Genomic DNA, 26,823 nt, shown 5'->3' with positions numbered 1-26,823 from the left:
ATGTAACTAATAAATAACGTATGGTGCGTAATTGAGCAAAATTTTGAAATACGTATAGCTTTGGCAGGTATTTAAAGACAAAAACAATTTTATAAATCTGCTACTCTGAAGCGATTACCAAGATATAAGTAGTCCCAGTCCCTGAGCTCTTTGGACGGACTGCATAGGGTGTAGATCAATTTGTGTCGGGTCTCATTTATTTTGGGCTGATAAAAATGATTTGTACTTTGTATTGTTTTATCAATTTTTGTTAGTATAATGACTAAACTTATTTCTACGTCAGTATGAATTGAAGCCATACAAAAAATTACGTGTGGAGTGTACTCTTCTGCATGCGTTAAAATCGTGAGAGTAAATTTTTTGATCATTTTGTTAGATGCAACACCGTACATAAAAGAGGCGGGGGAAAATTGGAGAGAGCACGTGACTTATCTTGCCCTTGCTCTAAATAGGGTTGCTGAAGAGATTAGGAAACATTTTCGTTATGTAAATAACTTCTTTTTACCGTCTATAAGGATTTCGTTCTATGGAGAAAAATTATCGAATACTCCACCTCCATCTATTATTATTACACGGAGCATTTGGCTGGAAGCAGTTTTTTAATACCAGAATCTTTATTAACCTAAAGATTCAATGTCAGAATTATCTGACAATTTTTTAATCCGTTATTGATGGAAATCAATTATAGCTTAGAACAATAACCCAAATCCCATCAATCCGAAGTGTGAAACGAATAAAACAATCTAAGGAAGCTTTTCAAAATGTCACAGGTAAAACAGAAGGCATAGTTTTTTCAAAAATTCAGAAATTTTATTACAAACATTTGTGGATTTCAACTTTTGATACAAGTAGCTAGCATTTTAGAAAGAAAATTTTCTAAACACCTTGATTTGGATACTGCAATAATCATCAATTATGAAAACGCCCCTATTACATCATTTGAAGTGGTAAGAAGTTTTACCATTTATAAATTTATAAATTTTTATAAATGTTCAACTAAGAAAAACTCTACTACTTTTATAACTAAAGACAATTTGCTTTTCAAACCATTTGGTCTTATTTTAATGGAAAGATTTTCATTTATTTTCAACGATAATTTTCTCATTTGATTGACACACATGTGATACACTCACAAGCTCTATTTTGGGCTGAAATTACTAAAGTAAAAGGACTTGATTCTCTCATGTATTTTTTCTAATCCAGTATTGTCAAGGAGTTGAATGGCCTCGTGTCTTTCTTCATGACTTTTGGTTGATTTCTTGATGCTCTGGTCACTAGTGTTGATTCCCAGGTCCCTATTCAGATCACTATTGTAAATGTAGCAAAAGAATATTTACTATGTTCATTATTTCTTTCTTTTGGAATCTTTGGATGATTACTGAGTTGTTTTCTTGGGTGTAACCCCAAAAAAATTCGTAAAAAAGCGAATAAATTCGTTGTTCAACAAACAATATGTTAATCGTACATTTTGAAAAAGATTCACAATAAAATTTTGTTCTTTTATTTCCGTTTCGATTCTGTGAAGTTGATTGCAACTGAAATTTCATAAATAGTCCAGTCAATGGATATTATGTAGGGGGGGCTAGAAACGCTTAAGTTCAAATTGCCAGAGAGATCGTAATTATTGTCGAAAATAAAAAATAAAAAAACGAATTTGAAGCTCTTAATACGCTCTACAAGTTTCATACAGGATATTTTTCGATATCTTTCACGAGAAAAAAGGAAATAGCGAAAAACAATTTTTTCTCCCCAAATTTATGGTTTTTTTATCGATATCTCGATAACGATGATCGGTACGTGAAAAATGTATAGGAGCTTAATTGTACATCGTACAAAAAACAACAAAAAAGTTAGTATAAAAATTTTCGTATCTCAACGGGAAACCGAGTTATAATGAAAAAACTGAATTCAACCCTTTTTTCACGATAGCGGTAAACCCATATCAAAAATTTGGTTTCCTCGGTTCAGTTGCATTTCTAACCCAATTTTTCCGACGTAATGACTGGACAAAATAATTGAACAAACTTAATTTCAATGACAAATTTTTTCAACAATACTATCCCAGAAATATAAATAATGGAATATGTTTAAAATGTTACGATGTACTTGTACGTAAATTTCAAATAGGCACACCCGCAGACTGATAGCAGGAAATATTAGTTTGTATTCAATGGGTAATTCATTACTTCGAAGTTAAGAGTCGCTGAAGGTGAACCTGTTGCTATTTAATTATCAAGAATTTCTTTTATTATTGTTTGGATCATTGTTTCTTTCAGAAAATATGTACCTGGTACGTACGTACCTAGCGGAATATAGTGACTCATATTTTATTATACAAAAATCAACTCTCACAAGCAATAGAAATAATTTGATAAAAGGTCGATAGATAAAACGACGCATTTTTTCTAATCAAAAGGTACTAACTAAATACTAAAATTCATTCTAGAGTAATTTGGTAAAAGTAGCTTCCGACATCACTTTTGACTTGACTATGAAACTCGAATCGAATTTATCATTTACTAACAGCATTTCCAACATCTATTTGCAGTAAATTTTGTTTTAATTGAAGGAAAAAATCTTCAAAAGACTTCTCAGTTGCTGGAATTGCGAAGATATATAAAATCACCCTTATATTACATATTCTCTTACGTATTTGTTGATTTTTTGTATATTGTCAGTTTTTCTGAATTGAATTTACTATCCCAGTCAGCCTTAGGTCAATATTTCAACGTCCACAAATTACATTTTTTCCCATATGTTTGATGTATTCCATTTCGGTCTTCTTCCACAATTTCTACCTAATGATGTCTTGGTAAATCCCTCTCTGACGTAGAACATTTCTCAATATCTCTTATTTTATCCAATAAACTTCACATGCCAGAATATTTTTGTTATCCCGTCAATATTTCTGAAATTCAACTAAAGATCATTCTACTTTGTTTTTTTTTTCTTGAGATATTATTGCAATAAAAATTAATGGTGAATGTTATGAATAAAGCTCGGTTTCAAATGCTAAGAAATTAGTTGAAATATTATCTCGAAATAAACAACAATATAAGCAAAACTTGTTTCAATTTATTCACATGATATATATTTAGATAGACGTTATTTTTGGTACTACTAAATACAATTTCGCTACTGCTTTCAACTACATGTTTCTCCAAATTTTCGACAGTAAAAAATTGATTCATTCCATTGAGTATAAATTTGACGATGACCGAACTAACCACCACATATTTTTAGGCTGACGGACACAGAGGTTCAATATTTATGTCTGCTAGAATTTCTTCGCCAGCTCTGGCTTTGAGGATACTCAGTATCTATGAATCTCACTTCTTTTAACAATTTTTAAATGCTGGATGGCTCCCAAACAATTTTACTACATGATCAGTTACTACATGTTTGATTGTTTATAAATATACTATTTAGAAATTATTATTTAGAGCTTGAAAAATATTTTTGAGAATGAGCAATTCTTAAGCAAATAGTTAAGTGTACTTCAGTGTACAATATCTTACTTACAATTTTTCCCAGTGTTTTATGAATTATTGGGGCCTCAAACATTTGAATTATAATAAAGGGTGTCATGATTGAACAATATTTTAAAATTAATGAAAACTTGGCGAACGCAAGTCGAAAATTTCGGAATAGCGTTTCAACTACATCAACTGAAATCTGAAATAAACATTTGATTACAAATCTTTCTCTATGACCCAAAATGTTTGGTTCTGGGCCTGTACACTATCTACCATTTTGGATCTATCCTTGTACCATTTGATGGCATTTCTTTTGATCCCTTCCATTTCTAGTTTTGGTATACATTTTTCTCAAATCCACGATCATTTCGCTGTGATTATTTGATTTAACAAAAAAAATACTCAGTCGTTTTAAATCATATGTTGATCTAAAATGTTTAATTGATAAATTTACTTTATTATTCAAGCTCGGATGAATTGATTAAGGGTGTTGTTCTACAGGTTTTAAATATGCAATATCTATATATTATATAATCAGTAATTACATTCAACACTGAGTGTCAGTTTTCTAATGTCTTTTGTTAGTTGATTCGTAATTACATACATCACGAGATAAAAGTTCATCATTCACAATCTTTCGATAAGTTATCAATTACGGATTACGTAGTTTTATTTATTATTATTCAATAGACAGCTCTCACTTTTCTTCTAATAATAAATAATTTTATTCATTAGAAATATAATACTGAAGACCTTTTCTTAAATATCACTTGTTCTTATTACATGAAAGTCTTCATTCTTCGATCGGTAGTCAGAAAATCTTCACTTTTATAATTCCTATCTCGGTTGAAATATGTGATTACAAAATTAGTGAAATTATTAGTATACAGGGTCTGTTAGCGATACTACAAATTGCTTGAACAATTTTCAATAAGAAGATGATAAGAATCATCAATCTCCTCAAAATGCAATGACGACATCAGATTTTCACTGTTGGAGAATCGCCCTTTGCAGTTTCTTTGATCACCTTCACCTTAGTCTTTGGAGGATCTGCGAAAGAAGAGAATCCTCCAGGCATCCCTGACTTCATAGCCAGGCTCGTCCTCTTGGCCAAATCTTCCGTACTTTTCCAGTCTAATAGATCTGTTTCACATAGAAGTTTGAGTATTTTCCTGTACGTTCAACTTCTGTCAATGTTTGAGTGGCTCCTAGCTGGGCCAATTCGTCGGCAGTCTAATTACCAAGAATTTAGAGCTGCTTTAAGTATCTTTCACAAGCAACATTCTAGAATCGGCTTGGATTCATACTTCACAAATATACTAGTACAGTTGCAGTTTCTGAGCATATTTGACAATAATATTTGAAGCGAAAAGTATAACTAAAATATTACAAAGTAAAATAGAAACCAAATAATCCAATTTACGTATTTCTATCTCAGAAACAAAGCCATTTCTCATTTAAGTGGTTCAGCTTCAAATATTTATATATCTAATTTTTTCATTTCAAAATTACGATTATTATTATTCATATTAAGTATAATTTGGTTGGACAAATACTTTCAATTCAGCTGTATAACCACGATTGCAGTGTTAGATTTAATGACAATCGATAAAAACCTCTTCATTTCTTGTTAATAAGTGGGTAATCACATATCCGGTTCAATGACTTTATCAATCTTCATTAGTATGTTCGACTGTGTTTCTTAGACGCACACAGAACGGAAAAAGTAAAAGGTACTTCAAGAATACAGTCCTTTTTCACATATTTTTTTGAGAATTTCAGTACTACTCTGATTACTGTCATATTATACAGGGCTAGAAAATTATATACATCACGATTTGTGTCAGTATATCTCGATCAACTTTGATGCAATTACGAGTGACGGTGTTAGAACAAAAATCATAAAGAAAAATTATAAAGAACTTAACAATTAAATTTGCGTTGAATGCGATTGTTTTTTATTGTTTCTCGTAATTTGGCAGTTGTCAAATATGCCATTACGTCCCTGATAGGAATTTGGTTTCAAATATGGAAAAACTAAGTAGAAATCCAATGAAACCAATTAATTTGAAGTCATCTGATTGAAGACAACCAATCAGTATACATACATTGTACTAGAAACAGATCCCATGGGCTGTTTTCCTTTTAATACTTTGATTTATTTCGAATATTTATTGTCACGATTTAGTTGTAATACTGACGAAAATATTAATGAAATTATAAAACCAAACAGTAAAAAATTTGTATCTAAATAATTAACTGAATCTTGCAATGATGGAAAGTACCAATTAGATGAAGATGGAACTGCGTTGATTTTAAAGAATTCTGTAACCGATCTAGAAAAACGTCCTGAACTAAATTTTGTTTTTGATGAAATATGACAACTGCTCATTATGCAAAGGACGAATTGGATATTCAGTTTATTGAGAAGTCAAAGAATGTTCTACTGTGCCTCAACCAATTAAACAGGTTGAACAGGTTGAGGGACAACACATGAAGAATTAAAAAAGAGCAAATTTCGACAAACTCCAGATTCAGTATTCATAATTAAATTTAAAACATTTAAAAATAAAAATTAGGAAAGCTAACCAAGTGGGTGCTGATTCAGTATGTGATTATAATGTATTAACCATTGTTTTATAGAGTAAAGTGAAAATAATTAAATTAAAACAATCAGTTCATTCGGATTTTTTTACTCTACACCCACATATACATATCGATAAAATCTCATGTTTGTTTCTCGAATCCTTTTGTCGATTTCATCATTTTCTTTCCTAAACTGTCGAATGATTTTTCGGAAATATAATTAATCAAATGCTGGCGCCTAATACTTCGTTTCTTATTATATAAGGAAACGAAAATAATGGAAAGAAACATTTTGTGAAGTGAATCTTTGAGAGATGAGACACTTTCGTTTCCACCTCTTTCATTAGCTTTATAAATAGCTCCGGACTCAGTATTCTCTTCTGTCTTAATCTTTCATTTATATTGAAATCCTTAGATTTATTATTTGTCTCAGCCTGATGTCTCATTGTTTAAAAATAATATTCTGTGAAGTGAATCTTTGAGAAACAAGAATCTTCATGAATCCACAAATGTTGTTCCATCTTTTCTAGACGTTTCCATTTAATATTCATTTAGTTTTGCCATGTCGAAAGCCTATGAACTTATCCATATTTATTGTGAGAATTTTTTCTTGTTTACTTGTGAATATGAATTTTGTGATTGCAGATCTATAATAAATATAAAATTTTATAAAACTACTATTTAATTGGCAATTTAAAACTTTCAAATTCAATAAATAAACTATAGATGGTTACGAAAACTAATAGGCAAACATTTTTCACTCTCATACAAAACATTGGAAACAGGATGTGATGCATGAAAGTACATATCATTTGAGATGATTTTGTATAAAATAAATAGTCTTAATAGACATTATTTCGATAAAAAAGGTAAGAATGAAAAGCAGATAAACTCTAAACAAGGAATACCGTAAAGGGGAGCTGCTGGCTAGATATTTTTAGACGAGGTTCAAAAATTATATTCGCAAAACTAGTGTCCAATCGCTGTAATGCATGCAGTTCATCTTAACAAGCATGTCATAATATAGTGGAACACATTATTTATCTCTTTTCAACATAAATTTTTGAAAAAAGATACGGGAATCCGCGAATACAGAAAAACACAAGATTTTTTCAAAAAAATTGATGAATTTTGGGAATTGGTAGAAATACTGTGCAAATTAGAGCTTTTAAAATCGCAAATTTCCCATTTCTATGACATGGAAACAACGTGGTTTTGGAATTTTGAATTCTATAACTCGGGCACAAGATTTTTGAAATGACCGAGGAGTATTTTTGTAAAAAAAAATAACGTTCTACAATTATTCGTGAATTATTGAATTTGGATTCGTATTAAAATTCAATTTTTTGGCAACTTTGTCACCGAAGGAAACGCTTAAAAAGTCAAATTTTATTATTTTCCTTTAAATAAATGGTTAAAAAAACCACTATATCCTTTACCTTTTTTCGTATAAATTTGAATAGCAATTTTTAAGGGCGTCGTATAAATTCCCCCCATGGCGTTGGTGATGCTAAAGCCGGTACTGTACAACCCTGTAATATTCCTTTTCGGTTAGTAAACATCCTCCAGCAAGATTCAGAAGCCACAATCTTACGTTTTATATTCATTCGTCTCATACATATAGAGTCACCTATCGACAGGTCTTCCAGTTGTGCTAAGAAGGTGAAAGTTAACATAAGCGAAGAGTAGTACTGTACGACAGAGCAAGCGCAGTGCAAAAAAAAGCACTCGTATAAATAAAACGAAAGTCCGCGATCACTTCTTGGCTAGTGCTTGAAATTTCAGCATGGTTGACAAAAGATTATGGCTGTGTTGTTTGTTGATACTTTCAATTGGTAAGTACAGATATTTTTATTTAGAAATAATCTCAAATTAAAATGAATAATTTTATATTTCATTTCGAATTATCAATTCTACTTTCTCTTTGAATATATTTATTATACAGGGTGACCTATACAATATAATTAAGAAGTTGCTGTATAAAAAAAAAGTCTAATCGAAAATTTATTGGATTGAAATTATTTTAAAAGTATTTTTTATAATGTTTCTATTGATTTCTGATAAACCAGCTTTTGAACCTCGTTAAAGTTCACCAGATCCTAACTATTTATACTATTTTTCAATTAATTTATAGAAGGGATTTCAGAATTGAGCTTGCGCATTTTCGATAGCTAATTTCATCAATTCTATTATGAATATCGTTCAAATTTCCAAAACATTAAGGTCCAGACAAAAGTGAAATGCAATAATATCAAAGATTAAACCAAAATTCAATTCAATAATGGATATAATAAACATTAATTGTGAAAAAATACAAATTTTGTACCAAATAATGATTTACTTTCACTAATTACCTTTCTCCGTTTCCATTTCTAAATAAGTATCAATTAATTGTCAATTCAATACCTTATTTTGTCAACAGAAAGTTCCTAGGATCAATTTTCACCTAATATAAAAATTTGGGCTAGATTCTTTTAGATTATTTGTTATATTTCAATCTTTTTCGAATATTCAGTGGTGTGGAGATAATTTAATTCATTGAACAATCCTACAGATGTTTGTAAAAGCGAATTCAACTAATTGAACGTCTCGTTAACTCACCTCAATACGTCATATTCAACAACTTACTCAATAAAAGAGAAATTTCTCCTCTCTCGTGTCTTTTTTCTTGCATTACAGTTATGGAAGACCGTTACTTTATGATCACAAACCGATAAATATAATTCAAGGTTTGATCGTTGATTTTGCAAAACGCAATTCTCGTTCTACATTTGATATTTATTAAAATAAGTGAATTGAAATAGTCATGGGATTGTTGTGTCATTAAAGTAAACATCAACAGGAGAGTATTTGCTTGATAAGGCATTTTAACAAAAGTGCTTTTCTATAAGAACAACTTTTTGGTGATAGTCATGACTAATTTTCACGAATTACGCTGCAAATTGGTTGACCTCCCACGGTATTCTCCAGATAAAAATAAAAAATATCATAAATTTTTCTAATAAAATGAAATTTAGTTTTTATAAACAAATTTGTATCAAACATCGCCATCTAGCAGTGACTAGCTTTAGCCAATTATTTCTGCTTGGCCTTTTAAATAAAATTCTTCATCTAATCGGTGTTGACGAAACAAGAATCAAGGGTCAAGGTAGGTTATATTAAAAATTCCAGTCCACTTCTTAAATATAGCTTCTGATACCATACAACTTCCAAATTATTTCACGTTCTAAATAAACAACTAGTTGAGGATCCTTCTCGATCACCTATTGACATTTAAACGCATCAGTCTTACATTTCCTACTTAAAACCAGTAGAATAAGTTTCAAGTTTAAAATTAACATAGATAAAACCATAGTAACAGAAACAAATATACGTGACATCAAAATAAAAAAATAGACAAGTAGGAGACTCCGAATACCTCGGCTCAATTACAACAGGAATTTGAAAATTAGACAAAGAAATAACATAAAGAATAGCAAAGCCAGGAAAATTATTCAACGCTACAAAAGGAATTGAAACAATGAAAAATACAAGGAAATCAGCAGATAAGGTACAACCAATGGAAAATAGAAAACAAGTTTCGATTAAGCGACATCGGAAACGAAATCAAATAAGATTGTTCGGATATGTTATTCGGAACCAGAAGAACAGAAGAAGACCTGGATGGACGAAACCAACAAAGAAACTACACGAGGTACTTTCACAGAAAAGAAGGGTTGAGATTTCAAAGATACACTCGACTTAACTCTTACATAACTAAGGGTAGATAGACATAAAGATTAATTAAATAAATTATATTCTTACTTGCAGAAGCAGAATAAACTGTAAGCCTTAAAAATATCAAACTTTTCCACCGTATTCAGTGTAATTAAATTGTATCATAATAAACAATGTTGAAATAGACTTTTTATATGGAAATTATATGTATTCTCAAAAATTACTGTACGAATTCGTCCACTGATAGTTACCGTGAAGCAGATCCTGTTAATCGATGCTTAAGTTTGGTGAATGCGCCGGTAACACAACGGCAATCTCTTTATATTGTTCTTATAACATGTTTACATTATTTTGTGGACATTCTATGTAGAAAAAGCCTTTTCATTTGCTTAAAGTAATGATATCGAACAATCCTACGACTTGTCACTGCCAGCGGTCGCAACCAAACTAAATATTCCATTTAATGTAACAAATTTTTGAAGAAATCAGCTGGCTTTTTGATCAATGGTTCAAGGGACACGTGTTTTTACCAACACTTTGATTTCTTACAAGGGTTGGTAATAATAAAAACTAGTGAAATTCACTACTTCTGTGTCACTAAATAAGTCGTGTGATTGACACACAGATGGCGCTGTCATTGTCAAATTCATGTGACGTTTATATGAAGTACCAACTTTAAAAAGACTATTTCGTTTAGTCAGAGAAAAATGACAAGCATTTTAGTGAAGCTATTTTTGTTATTTTCAAAAAAATTGATTTAAAAAACTTTCGTGTGTTAACTTATCTTTGCTTCTTGATGAAAACAAATACTGCACAAGGCCAGCAATGGCTTCAAAAGTGTTAAACGCACCGTGCTCCATCGAAAAGAATCATTTGTTATGGGTTTGCTGAATGTGAACGAGGTCCAATACCTCAAAACGATCATCATCCGAGTGTATTGCAGCCGGAGAACCACGTCCGAAGCCTCTAAAGGCAGTCAGTTTATGGCTTCAGTATTGGTTGCAAAATAATTACCTTGTGAAAACACCGGAAAACAGTGTTCTAGTAATAGACGAAAACACCTTCAGATCGAACGAATGAAAGAAATATCTAATGAGCCGTTGTTTGAACAAACGTAAAAATTATTTTCAATTTGATTCGTTAGAAAATTGTAACATTTCGCTCTTACTGAATTAAAAATTTCATAATCCCTTAATATATCTACTATGTTTAGTAACTGACTACTAAAAATGATCATTATGATATTAAAAAATAATTCCGAAGATTATTAAATAATTTATAAGGTATATAAATTATATAATATATTCGAATTTTGTCATATTCAAATAATAATAATCTTTTTAATAATTGAAAAGACGATTGCGTGCTGTATAAAGTTAATGGAGACCTCTCCCTGTATAACCTTGCCAAGCCTCTGAATATCTTAGTAACATTTCTCTTTCTCTCTCAGTCTTAAGTATATCTCAACACAGATCCGCATAATAATGCTCGAAAGGTCAAGCCTATCTGAAAATTACAACACTTGGAGTATCCCATTTTATAATTGAATTTTAAATTAAATGGCATGTTAAGGATGTGAAAAAGATTCGTTAACAAGCATAAAAAATGTGATGAAAACAATGATTTAGTTTATTGAAAACAAAGTAAGAGAATAACATGAAATTTGAATTAATCGGTACTTAATTAGCATACCCAGGAGACGCTATTTATTTAAAGATTAGGATGTCGTCCTAGGCGATGAACTTCCAGTTTATCTGCTGTCATTTTACATAAAGAAACTCCCGTTCTCAAGAGATTGAGAGAGTGGCACGGTGAAAAAGGCATCTCATATCCCGCCATCAGCCTTCTTTAAGTCAAGTACATACAGGCGTCCCCATAGGTTAACCCATTCAATACGGCAGTCATTTTGACAGATTATCTCTGAGTACGGGAAAGGTTTTGATACAAATTATTTGATCTAACAATAATTTTAAATAAAAAAATGATTAGAAAAATCCCAAGGTCCTATTTCCGATAATTAAGCGGGTGCGTCTCGGCACGCCCTCCGTCAGTCGTGAAGGGATCAGTTCACCAGTGTAGCGGGTAGCCTAACTTAGTGACTTACCTTGTAACTAATTCGTTGTTGGTTCCAACATCGAGAAATGAAACTAACAATAAAAAAATCAAAAACGACATTTTCAAAAATGTAATTAGGTATATTATGAGACGGTGGGTCTTTGATGCGACGGAGATGGGGCAGTGGAACATAAGAGGCTTATTCGGGGAGCCAAGTGCCGAAGTGCTGGATGTTGGACATACATCATATATTTCTAAGGTATAGATTCCAGGGTGCAGAAAAGTCTAGATACAAGATCTGTCACAATGGATGTCAAGGAAACGACGACGACCCCCCACTGTGTCTCTGGTCATTTTACATAAAAATCTTTCTTTCTCGAGCCATTGAGGAAGGAGTATTAAGAGAAAGACACGCCATTTCCTCTTATTTAGGTTCAGGTTATGTGGAATACATGATGCTCTCCAGGTTAGGAGACAGTAGGTCTTTGATGCGACGAGGACGGGGCAGTGGAACATAGAAAGCTTTTTCGGTAAACCAAAAGCTGGGCTATGCATGACAGATTTCCTATTATCCCGCTATTTCGTCTCCTCAGTAGCAGTAGATCTTTGATCGGATTAATTTGTGCTACACTGGAACAACTGAGAAGCAACAACCGACGTTGTAATTCGATGAATGGCCAATGTGATACCGGTTAGCTTTCGTAATATGCAACAACAACAATATATGAAATGCTTGGAGAACTTTCTGGCTTATTAATCATTGTTGTAGACATTGAGAAAGATGAGAGTTAGTACTGCTTCTAGGGCAGACCGTTTTGTTGCTTCCGCCACGCATTATAACATTAAACCAAGGTAAGGAATTCTGGAAATGGCTTTCATGGGGTCATAAATCGCGTGTTTCAAAATCAAAGCGATTATTGATAGAATCTCGAATCACAGGCTTCAAAGCTTTATTCATAGTATGTTTCAATCACACCTCGTATGTTTTCATATTCTGAGAATATAATTTTTATGTATTTTATACAAGTAACCTTGAAAAATGATTAAGGAATGAGTAATGTCTTTCACAAAGTGTTTGTTAGATCGAGAAGCTCAATTTAAAAGAAATTAATAATTAGATACTAGCTGTTCTTTAATTGATTATAAATAATGCAATTATGAGTTTATAATTAACCTTATACCTTTATTTCTTATTAAGTTTTATATCATAAAGAGCGAGAAGGGGTGGAAACATTATTTGATGACAATGAAAGAGGCATTAAAAATACAAATACAAATACAAAAGTAGGATAATAAATTTATTTGCCACCATAATAAATATTTGTCATCTAGAGATTATGAAATTTAACATCCCAGAAAGTAATTTTTATCTTATATTCATATAATTATCTCAAATATTCATCATAAACGCAACTTAATTCCTATCATTGTCTTAATTCTATCCAGAGTTATCTGATGTACAGCTTTCCTTGGTAGCTGATAGGCTTGCGCTTCTCCAAAGAAATGAATCCCGATAAATCAAAGTTCTGGGTGTCTACAAGGAAATGACAGTTGCATGTTATGCATTTGAATGGTGGAACAGGCAGAAGGCTGAGTGCTTTATCTTATCTTATACCAGATGCTTCTATATATCTTTCTAGTTTGTTCAGCGAGCAGACTACTGAGAAATGTAATAGCAGCTGGAACCATTGGGGAATTTGGTGACCCCAATCGAGGCAACCCTCTGTAGTGCCCCCGTTGTTAACGTTAATAGCATATATCTGTGAAAAAAAATAAACTACCTCAACCACTGCAGGTTTGCTTAGAATTTTTATATTCTATATAAAGTGTTTAGTTTTTATCCTGATAAATATTTGTGTTTGAATACCTATTATAATTCAAAACGCATTTTTCTCGACTTGCTGGCCTAAACACGTGACCCAAATTAAAAAAAAAATAATACCGTTATCTCGATTACTACTTGTGGATACTAAATATTATCAACTAACTGCATATCTTATGTAACTGTTCAATGCTGGCCGACCTAAACTTTAATTATAAGAATGTAATAAATTTTTATATAAACAAAAATATTAAGTAGTTCAACATTTTGTCTATTTATAATAGTTAGATATATTCATATAGTAATTAAATTCTCAATCTATTTCTTCAAATATTCTAATTATCATTTTGCAAACCATATACATACAAATATAACCTAACTTTCAGCAAGAAGTATGAAGTACGCTTGGTAAATGCATGCCTATTACTAGAAAATATTTTTTGAAATTAGCTTTAGACTCGAAAAGTAAATTAGCATGGCCCAAAAAGTGCTAATGAGGAATTTTTCTTTAAAAATACAAGAGTTGGAAGTTATTAAGTAGTTGTTTCCTTGATCAATTTAGGAAAGAAAATTGCAAAAAAACGCTACTACTAAACATTGCAGGCTACTCCATTTTTGAACAGTATTTTCAGAAAATTCACTTTCAGTACAACACCTGCCACTCATGTTCAGTTCTAACTGTTTAAATAAGTAGTACACAAAGTTTTTATAATTGATTCAAGGAAAGAGGGTAACTTCGTCGATTTGAAATTGAGGTCCTTAAATTATTTATCTCATTCATCACAGACTCGTTTATAACATTTTTTTTGTGGAGGGGAAAACCTTCGCAAGACATTTCGGCATGCTTCTCAAGATACAGTATAACGGAAACACCAGAAGGTATTACTTCATCATACTGCTTGGACTTATTTTGATCAATTTACTAAATCTTTCTTTAATTTGGATTTATTATTTTTGTCACCAAATAAGATAGGGTTTTCCAAACACCCGCTAGCTGTCATTTTATTAATAATAGCTTCCGATTTTTTGTATTTTCAGTTTAAGTTCCTCCTGCCATCTTTAACATGGTTTGCAGTATCTTCCCTTTCAGAATAATAAGGACAAATTGGTGATTCTCTAAATTTAAAACGGTAAAAATAAAATATGACACATCCATATCCTGTGAGTAGTTGTACCAGGTGATAATTTACACACTTGTGGGCAAGGTACATTTTGCGAGGCTCTCTGATGGTTCAAGAAGAAAGGAAGATAAGATAAAAAAATCACTTATTCACGGAAAAATCAAACATTCAATTTAATATATTGATACACACCTCAAAAATAAAATGTTCATTTGAACTGTCAGATAAAACTGAACGTGTGTCAACAAAGCTGGAAATTACCACCACATTCCATTAACACTAACGAACATATCTTATGTAAACCGCATCTACTAGCTACTAGAAACCTGTTATAGTCACTTTCGTTTCGACCTAGTTTTCTCATTTACAACAAATAATGTTTTTTTATTCAGCTTGCTATCGCCGACAATTGAATAGGTAAAAAAAGTTAATAATCTATAATAAAATAATTAAACTAGAATTAAACGGCGATTGAATGAAGAAATATCAGTTAACGTACAAAGGATATGATAATGTGCAATTGATTTGTAATAATTTTATCAGTTCTTTGTACACTTATTGTGAAAAACTACTTATAAACAATCAGTTATTCTTCTTCTTTTAAAGGTTAGAAAGGCCTCAGCTGCTTGAGTTATTCGGCCTTAAATTCACACGTAGTTTTTATCTTTTTTTGATTCATAACTAATCAAATATCAAGGAAAATATTATATTTCCAATAATGTATTAATGTATATTCACATCAATGTTGCCATATCTCAAAACTTAAGTAGCAACTTTCGTATTATTATTTGCTTTGTTATGATTTTAAATACATATATTCTACGAATTCCACCACACATTATACGTTACTGAAATAATAATTGCATATACTCTCGAATTAGAAACCTTGAATTTAAAATTTAAGATATTTCAAAACATTCGTGAATAGATTTTTATATCAGCAATTATTTACACTGGATTACTTTCAACTTGTATTTCTTATACCCTCATGTACGAGGTGTGGTAATGAAGTTTCGTATCGATAAAAAACAAGTGCACAAAGTTTCACACAAAATTTTATCATCGACTCATATTTGTAACAGTTTTTTGCCGAACCTCGTCATATGAAGTGTCAAGTGGAGCTCCTTTAAGTGAACCGTTCTTCTTTAAAACATTTAGTCTATACAATTTTTGACATAACCTGACTTGGCATAGCGTTAACTCAAAATAGAGAAGTAGAACAAGAAATAAACGACTGGAGAAATATTCTACGCAATTAAGACATAATTTCTAGCGAAAATAGGAAAGTAGACATGATCATATTGTTGTAAGAAATAACATTTGCACTTGAGACAAATTCGGAACAAAATAGATTGAGGACAACTAATATGGTTTGTCCGTAACATAACAAAGAGAGAACAACTATAGAACAACAATACTTACACCTGAATAGATAGAAATGCTTCAGGATTAAGTGTCTGCATGCCAACCAAATAACAGTAAACAGTGCAGTCCCCGCATCAATTTTCAATTCGGTTCTGTCTGTCTATCTAGATGATTTGAGCTCACGAACTTTTAAAATTTGTTTTTGGTAATTATAATATAGCTTTGAAGACTTTATCTCGATAGTATGAGCTTTTGAAGAGTGGAATTGAGTCAATTACGGACGACGAACGGTTAGAATTCCGAGTTGTACATTTGCGAAAATATATACGAAGAAATTGCTCTGCAACACGTGTCAAGCTTTCTTCTTTATCGTGACAACAGATCAAGTGACAAATTTTGGTCACAAAAATGCTTCTTATATACTTCCACTCGCTTTAATCATCATATTTAACACTATATGTCTTCTGACTATTGTCAAAAATTAAAAATGTGTCTAAAAGGAAAATAATCCTGAACTATTAGTGTTTATTAAGAAAACATTATGTAAAGATCTATTTTGCTTTCAGCTTATGCACAAGATGATGAAGAAGACGAAGGAAATGAACCATCAATAGAAAAACTTTGTGAAAATAGACCAGCTGACGAATATTTTCGAAGAAGTACTGACGGAGACTGCAGAGAAGTTGTAAGGTACATATGCATATTGTGATATTTGAATATTTTGTTTTTCTAATAAATTTTATTAAAAAAAACGATTGTTTCAAAGAATTTCGTGATTTATTGCTATTTCAATTAACAAATATTATATTTCCAGATAAATATCAAATTATTTTTTATTATAAGTTCTAAAACACCTGTAAAACATAAATAGATCAAGGAAAATTTGTTTTTTTCTCGACATTTTCGTATTTATTAATTTATCATTAATATTGTTTTTGAAATAATTTAGGTGTGATTTCAATTCAGACATTAGGGGTCGTACTAGACTAGCAGCTGTAAAATGTCCGATCGGACTAGCTTTCGATCTTGATCGACAGACTTGTGACTGGAAAGTCAATGTCAAAAATTGTGATAATCTAGAAAGTAAGTCGTAACAGAAGGAATGGTGACTTTTATCAACTCTGAATAATAATCAAATAAATTCATGAACCTTTTTAAAAACACGGGTTTTATTAGAAATATTCGTCTCAATAAAAAATATTTTCCAACTTTACTAAATAATTCCTGTTAATAGAATGTTGAAATGTAATTAAACATGCGATATATTCACACAAGGACAAAAATGTTATGTTGGTTTCCAATTTCCATTTCATTTATTATATGATCCTAGAAAAAGAAAGCCTCAGTTTGTTACAATAAGATCTTTGAGACTTTGGGAAAACTAGTCATTGGGTTTCGATGTAAAAAATTGTCGTACTGTATTTTCAACATCTCCTTTTGATATAAATGTTTTCCACGCAAAAATTCTACTATATATCGGAATAAATAGTAATATGACGGTGCAAGATTTGTATTAAACACTGGATATGGTAGTACTTCAATTCTACCAAGTTCTTCGATTGTAACTTTCGTAGTATGTGGTTTAGTTAGTAGTTTTGTTGTAAGAGAATCTGGTTTCGGTTATTTAAACCTATATTCCAAATAAAAAGAATTGAAACGTGCCGAATAGGTTATAAGTTGACATATCAGACAGGTACGCTCATCGATAAAGTGTTTTTAATTAAATTAGTGCCATCTGTTGATAAAAGAAGGCATCGGCTTTGACATTGAAATCGCATTGATGGTTCTTCTTTTTTTTTAATTGATGGTTAGCTACTTATATGATCACAGTGTTTTCAGAAATGAATACAAAAGAATATTTCAGATTTTGAAAGAATGACTTTTTCTTGAATGAATATTAATATTGACATTTTACAACTAAAAAAATGTGTGGAAGTAAATTTATATTATAAAAAACTGGAGAAACTGGGTCTTTTCTTATACATGATTGTGTAATTTTTATATAAAATTTCATAATAAAAGATCGGGGTTTTAAATGAAACTATGCGTGTGCGTGTCAAGTATTTTGAGAATTATTAAATTAAATTCGTTAGTATGGAAACTAATAAAATAATAGAAACAAAACTTTTCTACTCAGTTTTGCTGAAAAAACTGATATATTGCTTATCGTAAAGTTGGAAACGATCTTTTTATAATTAACTTCAAGTGAATTTCACGCAGCTTAAGAGAACCATTTTCAAAGATATAAATAAAAACAAAAAAATATTGAGAATAGTTACATATTTTTGTAAATAAAAAATGACAAAAAATATTCATAAGTAAATTAAATAAGTTCAAAAATATAACTGAATTTTTTTTGTTTCTGTAGAATTTTTAAATAATTATTTATAATAAACAATTAGTTTTTGAATTGATTCGGTAACAGAATTAAATTGTCAAAATCCCAATCGTAGGATTTTCGGGACATTGTCATCAATAAGCCTAAAATTAAAAAGTTCATAAATAAACCGATAAACAGTCCATGAGTTTTTAACCCAACATATTGAGAAAGAACATAAATAAAAAAAACTGATCATTTTTCTATATATTCTCCCTTTTTTTCCACACATTTTGCAGAATGTCTGATTAAAGCTTTCCAGTCAAAATATCTCACCCCTTAGCCTTAACCTGGAGCTAAATCAGACCAAAATGGTGGCTGCTCAATCTCTGTACATTCGTGTACAGTAGCTTTGGAAAGCGAAGTAGTTTGGAGTGGAACACCTCGGTTGGTTTTGAGGCACCTTTTTTCGATAATTTTTCCACACAACTGAATTAGTGATATGACACGTTCGTGGTAGTATTTGATTCTTTAAACTCAATCACAGTTCCAAAATATTATAGCCATCACTTTTTAATTATTAAAAATTATGAACACACTCCACCTCTATTCTGTTTTTGATGTGTATTGGGATTAATCCTTCTTTAGTCAACAGCTCTAAACTCCATTTTGAAAACAACTTGATTAGTTGGTCGATCGAAGCAGCAAATTGAAACTTTTGTTGATATTTTTCACTTATGCATGATTTTTGCGAGCGCACTTATTTTCACGTGCATATTTTGTTATGTTACAAAATATGCGTTAATTCGGTGAAATTCTGAATATGAATATAAAATTCTAGTGCTTCTACGTAATATTGGAAGTACAGTAGCAATCGCATTACATCGTGTGACTATTACAAAATAATAAATTTGATAAACGCTTATATCAAAGAAAATAAATTTTTGAATCAAGATTGGGTTAAAGGTCACTATTTCTTGAAAACTATTTTTGTATTAAAATTCATTTTGACGTACAGGTGTACAAAATCTGGTCTAAAACAAATCACTTGTCCCAGTGGATTGGCGTTTGACATCGATAAACAGACTTGTGACTGGAAAGGAAAGGTCACAACTTGCGATAAACTTGAGAGTAAGCCAATGACAGAAATATAAAAAGCTAAAAGGAAGCTGAGTATTTGGGTGCCAGTTTGATGAGGTTTTCAATATATTTTATATAATCATTAGTCAGTCGATAGATACAACAAAATATTAAGCATTATATAATGAAATATATATATATAAATTGATGTATTATTGGAAAAACGATTCGAAAATGATATTTTATACCAATTTTCTATCAAAATAACTTCTGTATATCATTGTTTGTCTTTTTTACCACTTACTTTTCAATTAGCAATCCCATCTCACCCAATTTAACGTTGTGTTTTTCCGTTATGATTTTCTGGTATAATTCTACCTCTTTTAAACATTTTGGACATTCACTATCATCGCGGTATGTTCAATACGACGATTGCCTTTCAAGTTTTTACAAAAGATAAAACAAAAACAACAAACAAGTTCGAATATTCGCCCTTTATATGTTCAAACAAATATTTTTCTAGCTATGAAGCTGATACCGAATTATATGGTTTTGAAAGTCTTCAACAGCTTTTTGAAATGATGAAAATCGCTGTTCGCGTATCTTTTGTTTGATAGTGAGACATTAATTCGATTTTTGTTCCCTTTCAAACATTCAGTTATTTATTTTTGCGGAATTCATCTGGAACATATCTTTCCCACCATCAAATCTGCATGTAAAATCGATTGTTTGGCAGTCTGCGATTCCTAAGAGACGCGCCTATCTGTCTTAACATCGATGTTTCTCGAAATGACAATCGATTTTGACCGACCTTCTCGATATTCCTCATTGACATACCCACGATCATAACGAAATTCTGCAAATCAGTTTTCTCTGATGGTGCTTCTTAACCAAAGGCTGCATTATTTATTAAAATTATAAAAAACCATCCAACGTAAACTTAACGAAATTTCCATTTTTTCAAAAACTTTCCATCCTTTAATTATTGACTATCAAAAACGTATTCAGTCAGTTTCTAAATTGCCGTTGGCTTCGCAATAACAAAAGGCAATTCTCGTACAAATAATTGTTCGTGAACACTTTCCATAAAGATTTTTTGTAACCAATAAAACGTAGATAAACAAATAATATGAAAATTGTCTATTTGAAACGACTGACTAATGACTAACCTATGTAAAATTTATTTTGAAAGCCTCTAATGAGAACCAGGCATTTAGTAGTGCTATAAAAAAGATTTTGCTGGTTTGGGTGACACAAAAATCAATGAAAATATTAAAAGGATACAAATATACAGCGTCCGTCTATGAATAGAAAATAGTTAATTTTCTTATTTATCAGACATTCTGTATATTTAAGAAAGTAGTCGCAATAATGGTTTCAACGCTTTCACGTAATAACATTTCTTTTCTATTACACGAGCTTAACTTTACACTGCCTATTATTAACACTTTTTGTTCAATTATACATATTTTGTGTTTGCATGCTTCAAATAACCCACTTGAATAGCACCGATCTTTTTAACAGTAACACTGCAAGAAATTAGAATAAATAAAAACGATCAAAATAAAGTTCTATATTTAATATATTACACAATATTTTCAAAAAAACAAATAAAAAGTAAATGATTCTAATCGAAGAAATAAACTCTTCATAAATTTTATGTTTGTGCGTTCATCTTTTTCGGTAAATCACTCCGCTTCGAGTTTTATTTGTTTATTCTCCAGCCTGTTCCATACTTGTTGTTCCAGGCGTGCTTTGGTTCGACCTCTTGGCCGTTCTATGTTTTGCTTTCAGATCTCTTCTTCTTAATATATCCAAACCATTCAAACCTTTGGATCCTTATCACTGTCGGTATCCTCTTGCACCTCGTTCTCGATCTCGTGATTATTTAACTTTCTTATGTATCCTCCATCGATCTTGACAGGTACCAGTATCTTCCTTAAGATCTTTCTCTTCGAAATTTGAAGATCTTTTTCGTCCTTCTTCGATGGACACATGGTTTCTTCTCCATATGTAATGAATGGTATAATTGCTCTGTAAATTTTCAACTTTGTGTTCGTGTGTAGCTTTTCACTTGTCAGAAACTTCACATACCTCCAATACACTATGTTTACCGTTTTTTGGAACTTACATCCTCCCAGAATTATCTCCCTCTCTTCATTTGTCGTCTTGGCATACGTCGATCGGAGTCATTTAAGAAACTATCCAACTATGGGTGTTTGGTATGGTAGTGCGTACAGCTGAGTTCGTCAAATAAAATCCACGACAAAAACATTGTTCGAGTGATAGTTCAGATCATGTCTTCAAATGTACAACTGCTTTTCTTAGTACATGTCATTACATGTCTTCTATAGGTTTCGTAGGGTTTTATTGATTAATGCTTATTCTAGAAACTGTCAATGGAATTCATAGTTGCCTTTGTCAATAACCCTCTTTGGTTCCTTGAATATTTTGAGGGTTCTAATGTTTTTTAAACATTAATTTATACGAAAAAATCTCTTTGTTCATGTCGGGGATCCTCATTCTTAGCTACCGATATTAACATAGCTGTTCAACGCTGTATATACAGATAATGTTTACAGCCTGGTGTCCTACAGTTATTTAGGGTTAGTACGTTTAATTATTATAATCAACTTATTCTAATTTCTTGCTAAAAATTATAATATATTTATAATTTTAAAAACTGTATTTATTTGTAATATTATCGTAGGCATGTTCATAACTATCCACCATTTTATGTTATCTTTATCTGAGTGTTAACTTTTATTTTCTATTCATTTGTTTCTAAAGTTTCTGTATGTTAATTATGTCTTGTCTAATTCTTTAGTTCTTGCATAAAAAAGCATGTTGATTCTCTTCTTTATGTTTAGAAATTTAGATAGAACGTTCTGTTGGTAATTATTATTGGACAAAATCACTTTCTCAAATTTATTAAAATATAAATTTGAATGTAGTGGTTTGATGAGAATGTGAAACGTTTTTACTAAACTGACCTAGAGACTGGTGAAGTCATTTTTTACTGAAAGCCATCTAATAAATATATTTAAATAAAAGTGGCGGCGATGATTCAATTTTTCAGTAGTTGTAAATTTGAACAACATAACTTATCATACGGTTATGTATCCTTCAATACACAGAATTTTTGGCCTGTCCAAACCTTTTTCCATTGTTCAGGACGGTCATAAGAGACCGAAAACTTGTATTAGTTCAGGTGCAATTATGAAAATTTAAATCATAGCTGAAGCCCGTCGGAAGTAGTCTCTAGATGCACATAATATCGGATTAAATTGATCGCACTTCGTAACTGTCCGTTAACTCAATTTTGCATCATACAAGTCGAGCGAAATTAGGTTAGAAAGCACACAACTAGTAGTTAGTAACAATTTACTTCGGCTCGATCCATACAACTGATTGCATTTGTTTACGGGACCTGTATACAGCATTTTCTTTAGTATTATATTACAAGTATAAGATTTTTTCACAACAAAAAACTATTAATATATAAATATTGCCAACGGAACTTAAAGCCCAGTTCACTTTTTCCCAATACAGCGCTGGAATGCAACTAAAATAATGGGAACCAGCACTGGAAAGTACCATTCTAGTGATGAATCTATGGAGTATTCCATTACAAATTACAAACAGTGAACACGTATTTCGTTTTTTTTTTGTACAATTCTTTAGGTGATTCCCAACAATAAAATTACCTGAAAACCAAATTCTTCATTTTGTTTCTTTTACAGAAAACATGTATCACATAGAAGTTTTATAAATACAAAGACATGCGCCGTTTTGAGCCTCTTTATTCTATTCTTTCGCTTATCCAACTTCTCCCAAATCCGCTACCACTACATCATTCACTGTTAACTATTTCAAAATAATTACTAAACTTCTTTTTTGAAAGTATTTTCACTATAATTTTACCGATACAGCCTTTGAATGTGGACGATTGAGTCCAGCACTTGAATTACTGGACTGGAAAAATGTGAACCGGGCTTAAAGCTAAAAATAGCTACTAGAATGTTTCCTATAATTTTTTTTAAGAGAACGTTATATGCCTACTTTCTGTTTATGATCTTGTGTTGTAATTAAAAACGACTGTATATATTGTACAAAACAAAAAACGCCAATCAACAAACAACCTGTACAGATAAAAATTAACAATACCGTTTATTTATAAAAGGGCCACATAATTTTGATTATAAACAATTTTAGAACCAAGAAAAGTTCTTCCGATTTTTAAAACAGACGAACCACGATGCCCCGAAGGAAAACTTATGTGTGGTAATGAAGAATGTATTGATAAAGAGCTTTTCTGCAATGGAAAAGCTGAATGTAAAGATGAGTCTGACGAGAACGCATGTGGTAAGTTTTTATTTTCTACAAATCTTGAAAATCTGTAATAAATATACACAAATAAACAAAAATTCAATCTACTTATATTATTTGATATCATTTTCTTCTGATTGTTTAGTACAAGTCTGTAGTTTGAAATAAATGTAGGATAAGTATGTGACAAATAACTTTAAGCAAGATATTTATTCGGAATTGGCTATTTTAAAAGACGTATTTCGAGACTTTTTGAGACCTAAATCGCTAAACTTAATTCTACGGTAAATATAATCACGAGACTTGTCCCAGGAAGCAGAGAAGAGAGAGAAAAAGAAAATTTTGGAAAAAAATATATTTATTTTTTAACGTAATTCAACTCTAAGCTCCATACACTTTTCCCAGCGATATTCAATAAGTTTGATACCTTTTTTATAATTAGAATCGTCAAGCTCCTCAAAATTGCCATCAACTGCCGACATCTCCTCTTCATTTTTGGAAAATCTTTGACCTCCGAGCCATTTATTGAAGATTGGAACAGAAGATAATCCGATGAGACTAAATCTAACGATTAGGGTGGATGAACTGGCAATTCAAACTTTAACTCATTCATTTTGGCTATTGTATTAACAGGGGTGTGATCTGGATCATGGTCTTGACGAAACAACATTTTCTTCTTAGTCATTGCGCTTGATATCTTTTCTCAAACGTTGCAATAAGTTCGTATAATGATCGCCGTTGATAGTTTTTCATTTTTTAAGATAATCAATGAGAATTATCCCACGCACATCCAAACAATCCGATGCCATATCCTTGCCTGCAGTTGGAACGATCTTTGCCTCCCTTGGAGTCGGTTCTCCCTTTTCAATCAATTTTTTTATTGTTCTTTTGTTTCGGTTGTGAAGTGATAGACCCACGTTTCATCCATGGCTATGAAACGGCGCAAAAATTCAGCTTCATTTTTGTGGAACATTACCAAACACTCGATGGAAGCATCTTCATGGCGTTGTTTTTGTCCCATTGTCAGCAAACGCGGCACCCATCTGGCGCACAACTTCCTCATGACCAAAAGTTCAGTTAATATGCGATGTACCGCACTTTTTGAAATGTCTTCTATGTCTCTCATTTTCAGTCGACGATCATCCAGTACCGCTTTGTGGGTTTTCTTCAACTTTTCTAGAGTCGTCACCCCATTTGGTCGACCACTGGTCTTCGCAGGTCGTACGGCGTCGTTTAAACTCTGCTACACAATATTTTACTGTTGATAACGAAGGAGCAATCTCATTCAGAGTAGAATCTAGTATAGCTTCAATATTGATTGGGCCAAGACTTTTTAAATAAAAGAATTGTATCACATAACGATGACTATCTTTTTCCCTGTTTACAAATTTAACGAAAACGTTCAATATTTATAGCTGTCATCAAAGAAATACTTAAACATCGTGGCGTTTTCAAACTTGGAATATATTCTGTATAGATTGTAAACTTTCCAATACAGTGTTAATATTGATTATTCTCTAATAACTGTTAATATTTTTCAGATGTTGATACTGATCCGAATCGTGCACCAGATTGCGATCCAACCCAATGTGCTCTACCGGATTGTTTCTGTTCAGCTGACGGTACAAGAATTCCAGGTGCATTAGAACCTTCCAACGTACCACAAATGATTACGTTATCATTCAACGGTGCAGTTAACGTAGATAATATTGATCTTTACGAAGAAATCTTCTCCGGTACCAGACTCAATCCAAACGGTTGCCAAATTAAAGGAAACTTCTTCGTTTCTCACAAATATACTAACTACTCAGCAGTACAGGATCTTCACAGACGCGGTCACGAGATCGCAGTCTTTTCTTTAACACATAAAGAAGACCCAAACTACTGGTCGCAAGGTTCTTACGATGATTGGCTTGCTGAAATGGCAGGAGCTAGATTAATCATTGAAAGATTCGCTAACATCACCGATGGATCAATAATTGGTGTTCGCGCTCCTTATCTAAGAGTAGGAGGAAATAAACAATTCGAAATGATGACAGATCAATTTTTCATCTACGATGCCTCAATTACAGCTTCACTCGGACGCGTACCAATATGGCCTTACACTCTCTACTTCAGAATGCCACATAAATGTAATGGTAACGCTCATAACTGTCCTAGTAGAAGTCATCCAGTTTGGGAAATAGTCATGAACGAACTGGATAGACGTGATGACCCTACCTTCGACGAATCACTCCCAGGTTGTCACATGGTCGACTCTTGTTCTAACATCCAAACCGGAGATCAATTCGCTAGACTCTTGAGACACAACTTCAACAGACATTTCAATTCAAACAGAGCTCCTTTGGGACTGAACTTCCACGCTTCGTGGTTGAAAAGCAAAAAGGAATTCAGGGAAGAATTGATCAAGTTCATTGAAGAAATGTTGGCACGTAATGATGTTTACTTTGTAACAAACAGTCAAATCATCCAATGGATACAGAATCCAACTGAAATCAACTCATTAAGAGATTTCTCCGAATGGAAGGAGAAGTGCGACATCAAGGGTCAACCATACTGCTCCTTACCCAATTCATGTCCCTTGACTACCAGAGAATTGCCAGGGGAAACACTGCGACTTTTCACTTGTATGGAATGCCCAAATAATTATCCTTGGATATTAGATCCTACCGGAGACGGTTTCTCAGTTTAGTAAACTATTTATTTAGTCATTTTAAAAATTAAACCGTCTACTTTTATTACAAAAAGACAACAATAAGTTCAATGAACTAATTCACTTTAAAAGACTTTTGTATATAGCTGTAGTCTATTTTCTATTTCAAGTAGGTACTTACCTTGCCAACATCTTTTCCTGTATTTATATTTCGACATAAATTTGGACAATGTTATGATAAGTAATATTTGTTGAATAAAAATATATTAAAACCTCGATTTTTTGTGTTTTTTTTATTTTGT

At 31.7% G+C, this 26,823-nt stretch overlaps 1 protein-coding gene and 1 long non-coding RNA gene across 3 annotated transcripts; one reads left to right on the top strand and one right to left on the bottom strand.

The window, feature by feature from the left end:
• Positions 1 to 7,690: 7,690 nt before the first annotated feature.
• On the top strand, positions 7,691 to 26,803 carry LOC130448900 (chitin deacetylase 1). 2 transcript variants are annotated; one of them, XM_056786488.1, is made up of 5 exons: positions 7,691 to 7,897; positions 16,709 to 16,832; positions 17,092 to 17,225; positions 23,755 to 23,904; positions 25,410 to 26,803. In XM_056786488.1, the coding sequence occupies exons 1-5, from the start codon at positions 7,849 to 7,851 to the stop codon at positions 26,558 to 26,560; spliced, it is 1,608 nt and encodes a 535-aa protein (XP_056642466.1). In that variant the 5' UTR covers positions 7,691 to 7,848; the 3' UTR covers positions 26,561 to 26,803. The 2 variants fall into 2 exon arrangements, with proteins under 2 accessions (XP_056642466.1, XP_056642468.1); XM_056786490.1 differs by lacking the exon at positions 17,092 to 17,225 and adding an exon at positions 19,478 to 19,590 and having other exon boundaries at positions 25,410 to 26,799.
• On the bottom strand, positions 13,120 to 15,354 carry LOC130448901 (uncharacterized). The gene is made up of 2 exons (XR_008910397.1): positions 14,970 to 15,354; positions 13,120 to 13,594 (listed from the first exon to the last, which is right to left on the bottom strand). It is a non-coding gene; the product is annotated as an uncharacterized LOC130448901 (long non-coding RNA).
• Positions 26,804 to 26,823: the final 20 nt, after the last annotated feature.

The sequence above is a fragment of the Diorhabda sublineata genome, chromosome 9 (genome assembly GCF_026230105.1).
Source record: "Diorhabda sublineata isolate icDioSubl1.1 chromosome 9, icDioSubl1.1, whole genome shotgun sequence".
In the NCBI taxonomy this organism is placed as follows: Eukaryota; Metazoa; Arthropoda; class Insecta; order Coleoptera; family Chrysomelidae; genus Diorhabda; species Diorhabda sublineata.
Note: the sequence above shows the minus strand (reverse complement) of the source record. Positions and strands in the feature narration are given on the sequence as shown.

Bases quoted from the DNA above. Each gene is read 5' to 3' on its own strand.
- LOC130448900 (XM_056786488.1), top strand. From the start codon at position 7,849: ATGGTTGACAAAAGATTATGGCTGTGTTGTTTGTTGATACTTTCAATT. The intron at 7,898-16,708 runs GTAAGTACAGAT...TTTTGCTTTCAG, and splicing joins TTTGTTGATACTTTCAATTG to CTTATGCACAAGATGATGAA. The intron at 16,833-17,091 runs GTACATATGCAT...GAAATAATTTAG, and splicing joins GACTGCAGAGAAGTTGTAAG to GTGTGATTTCAATTCAGACA.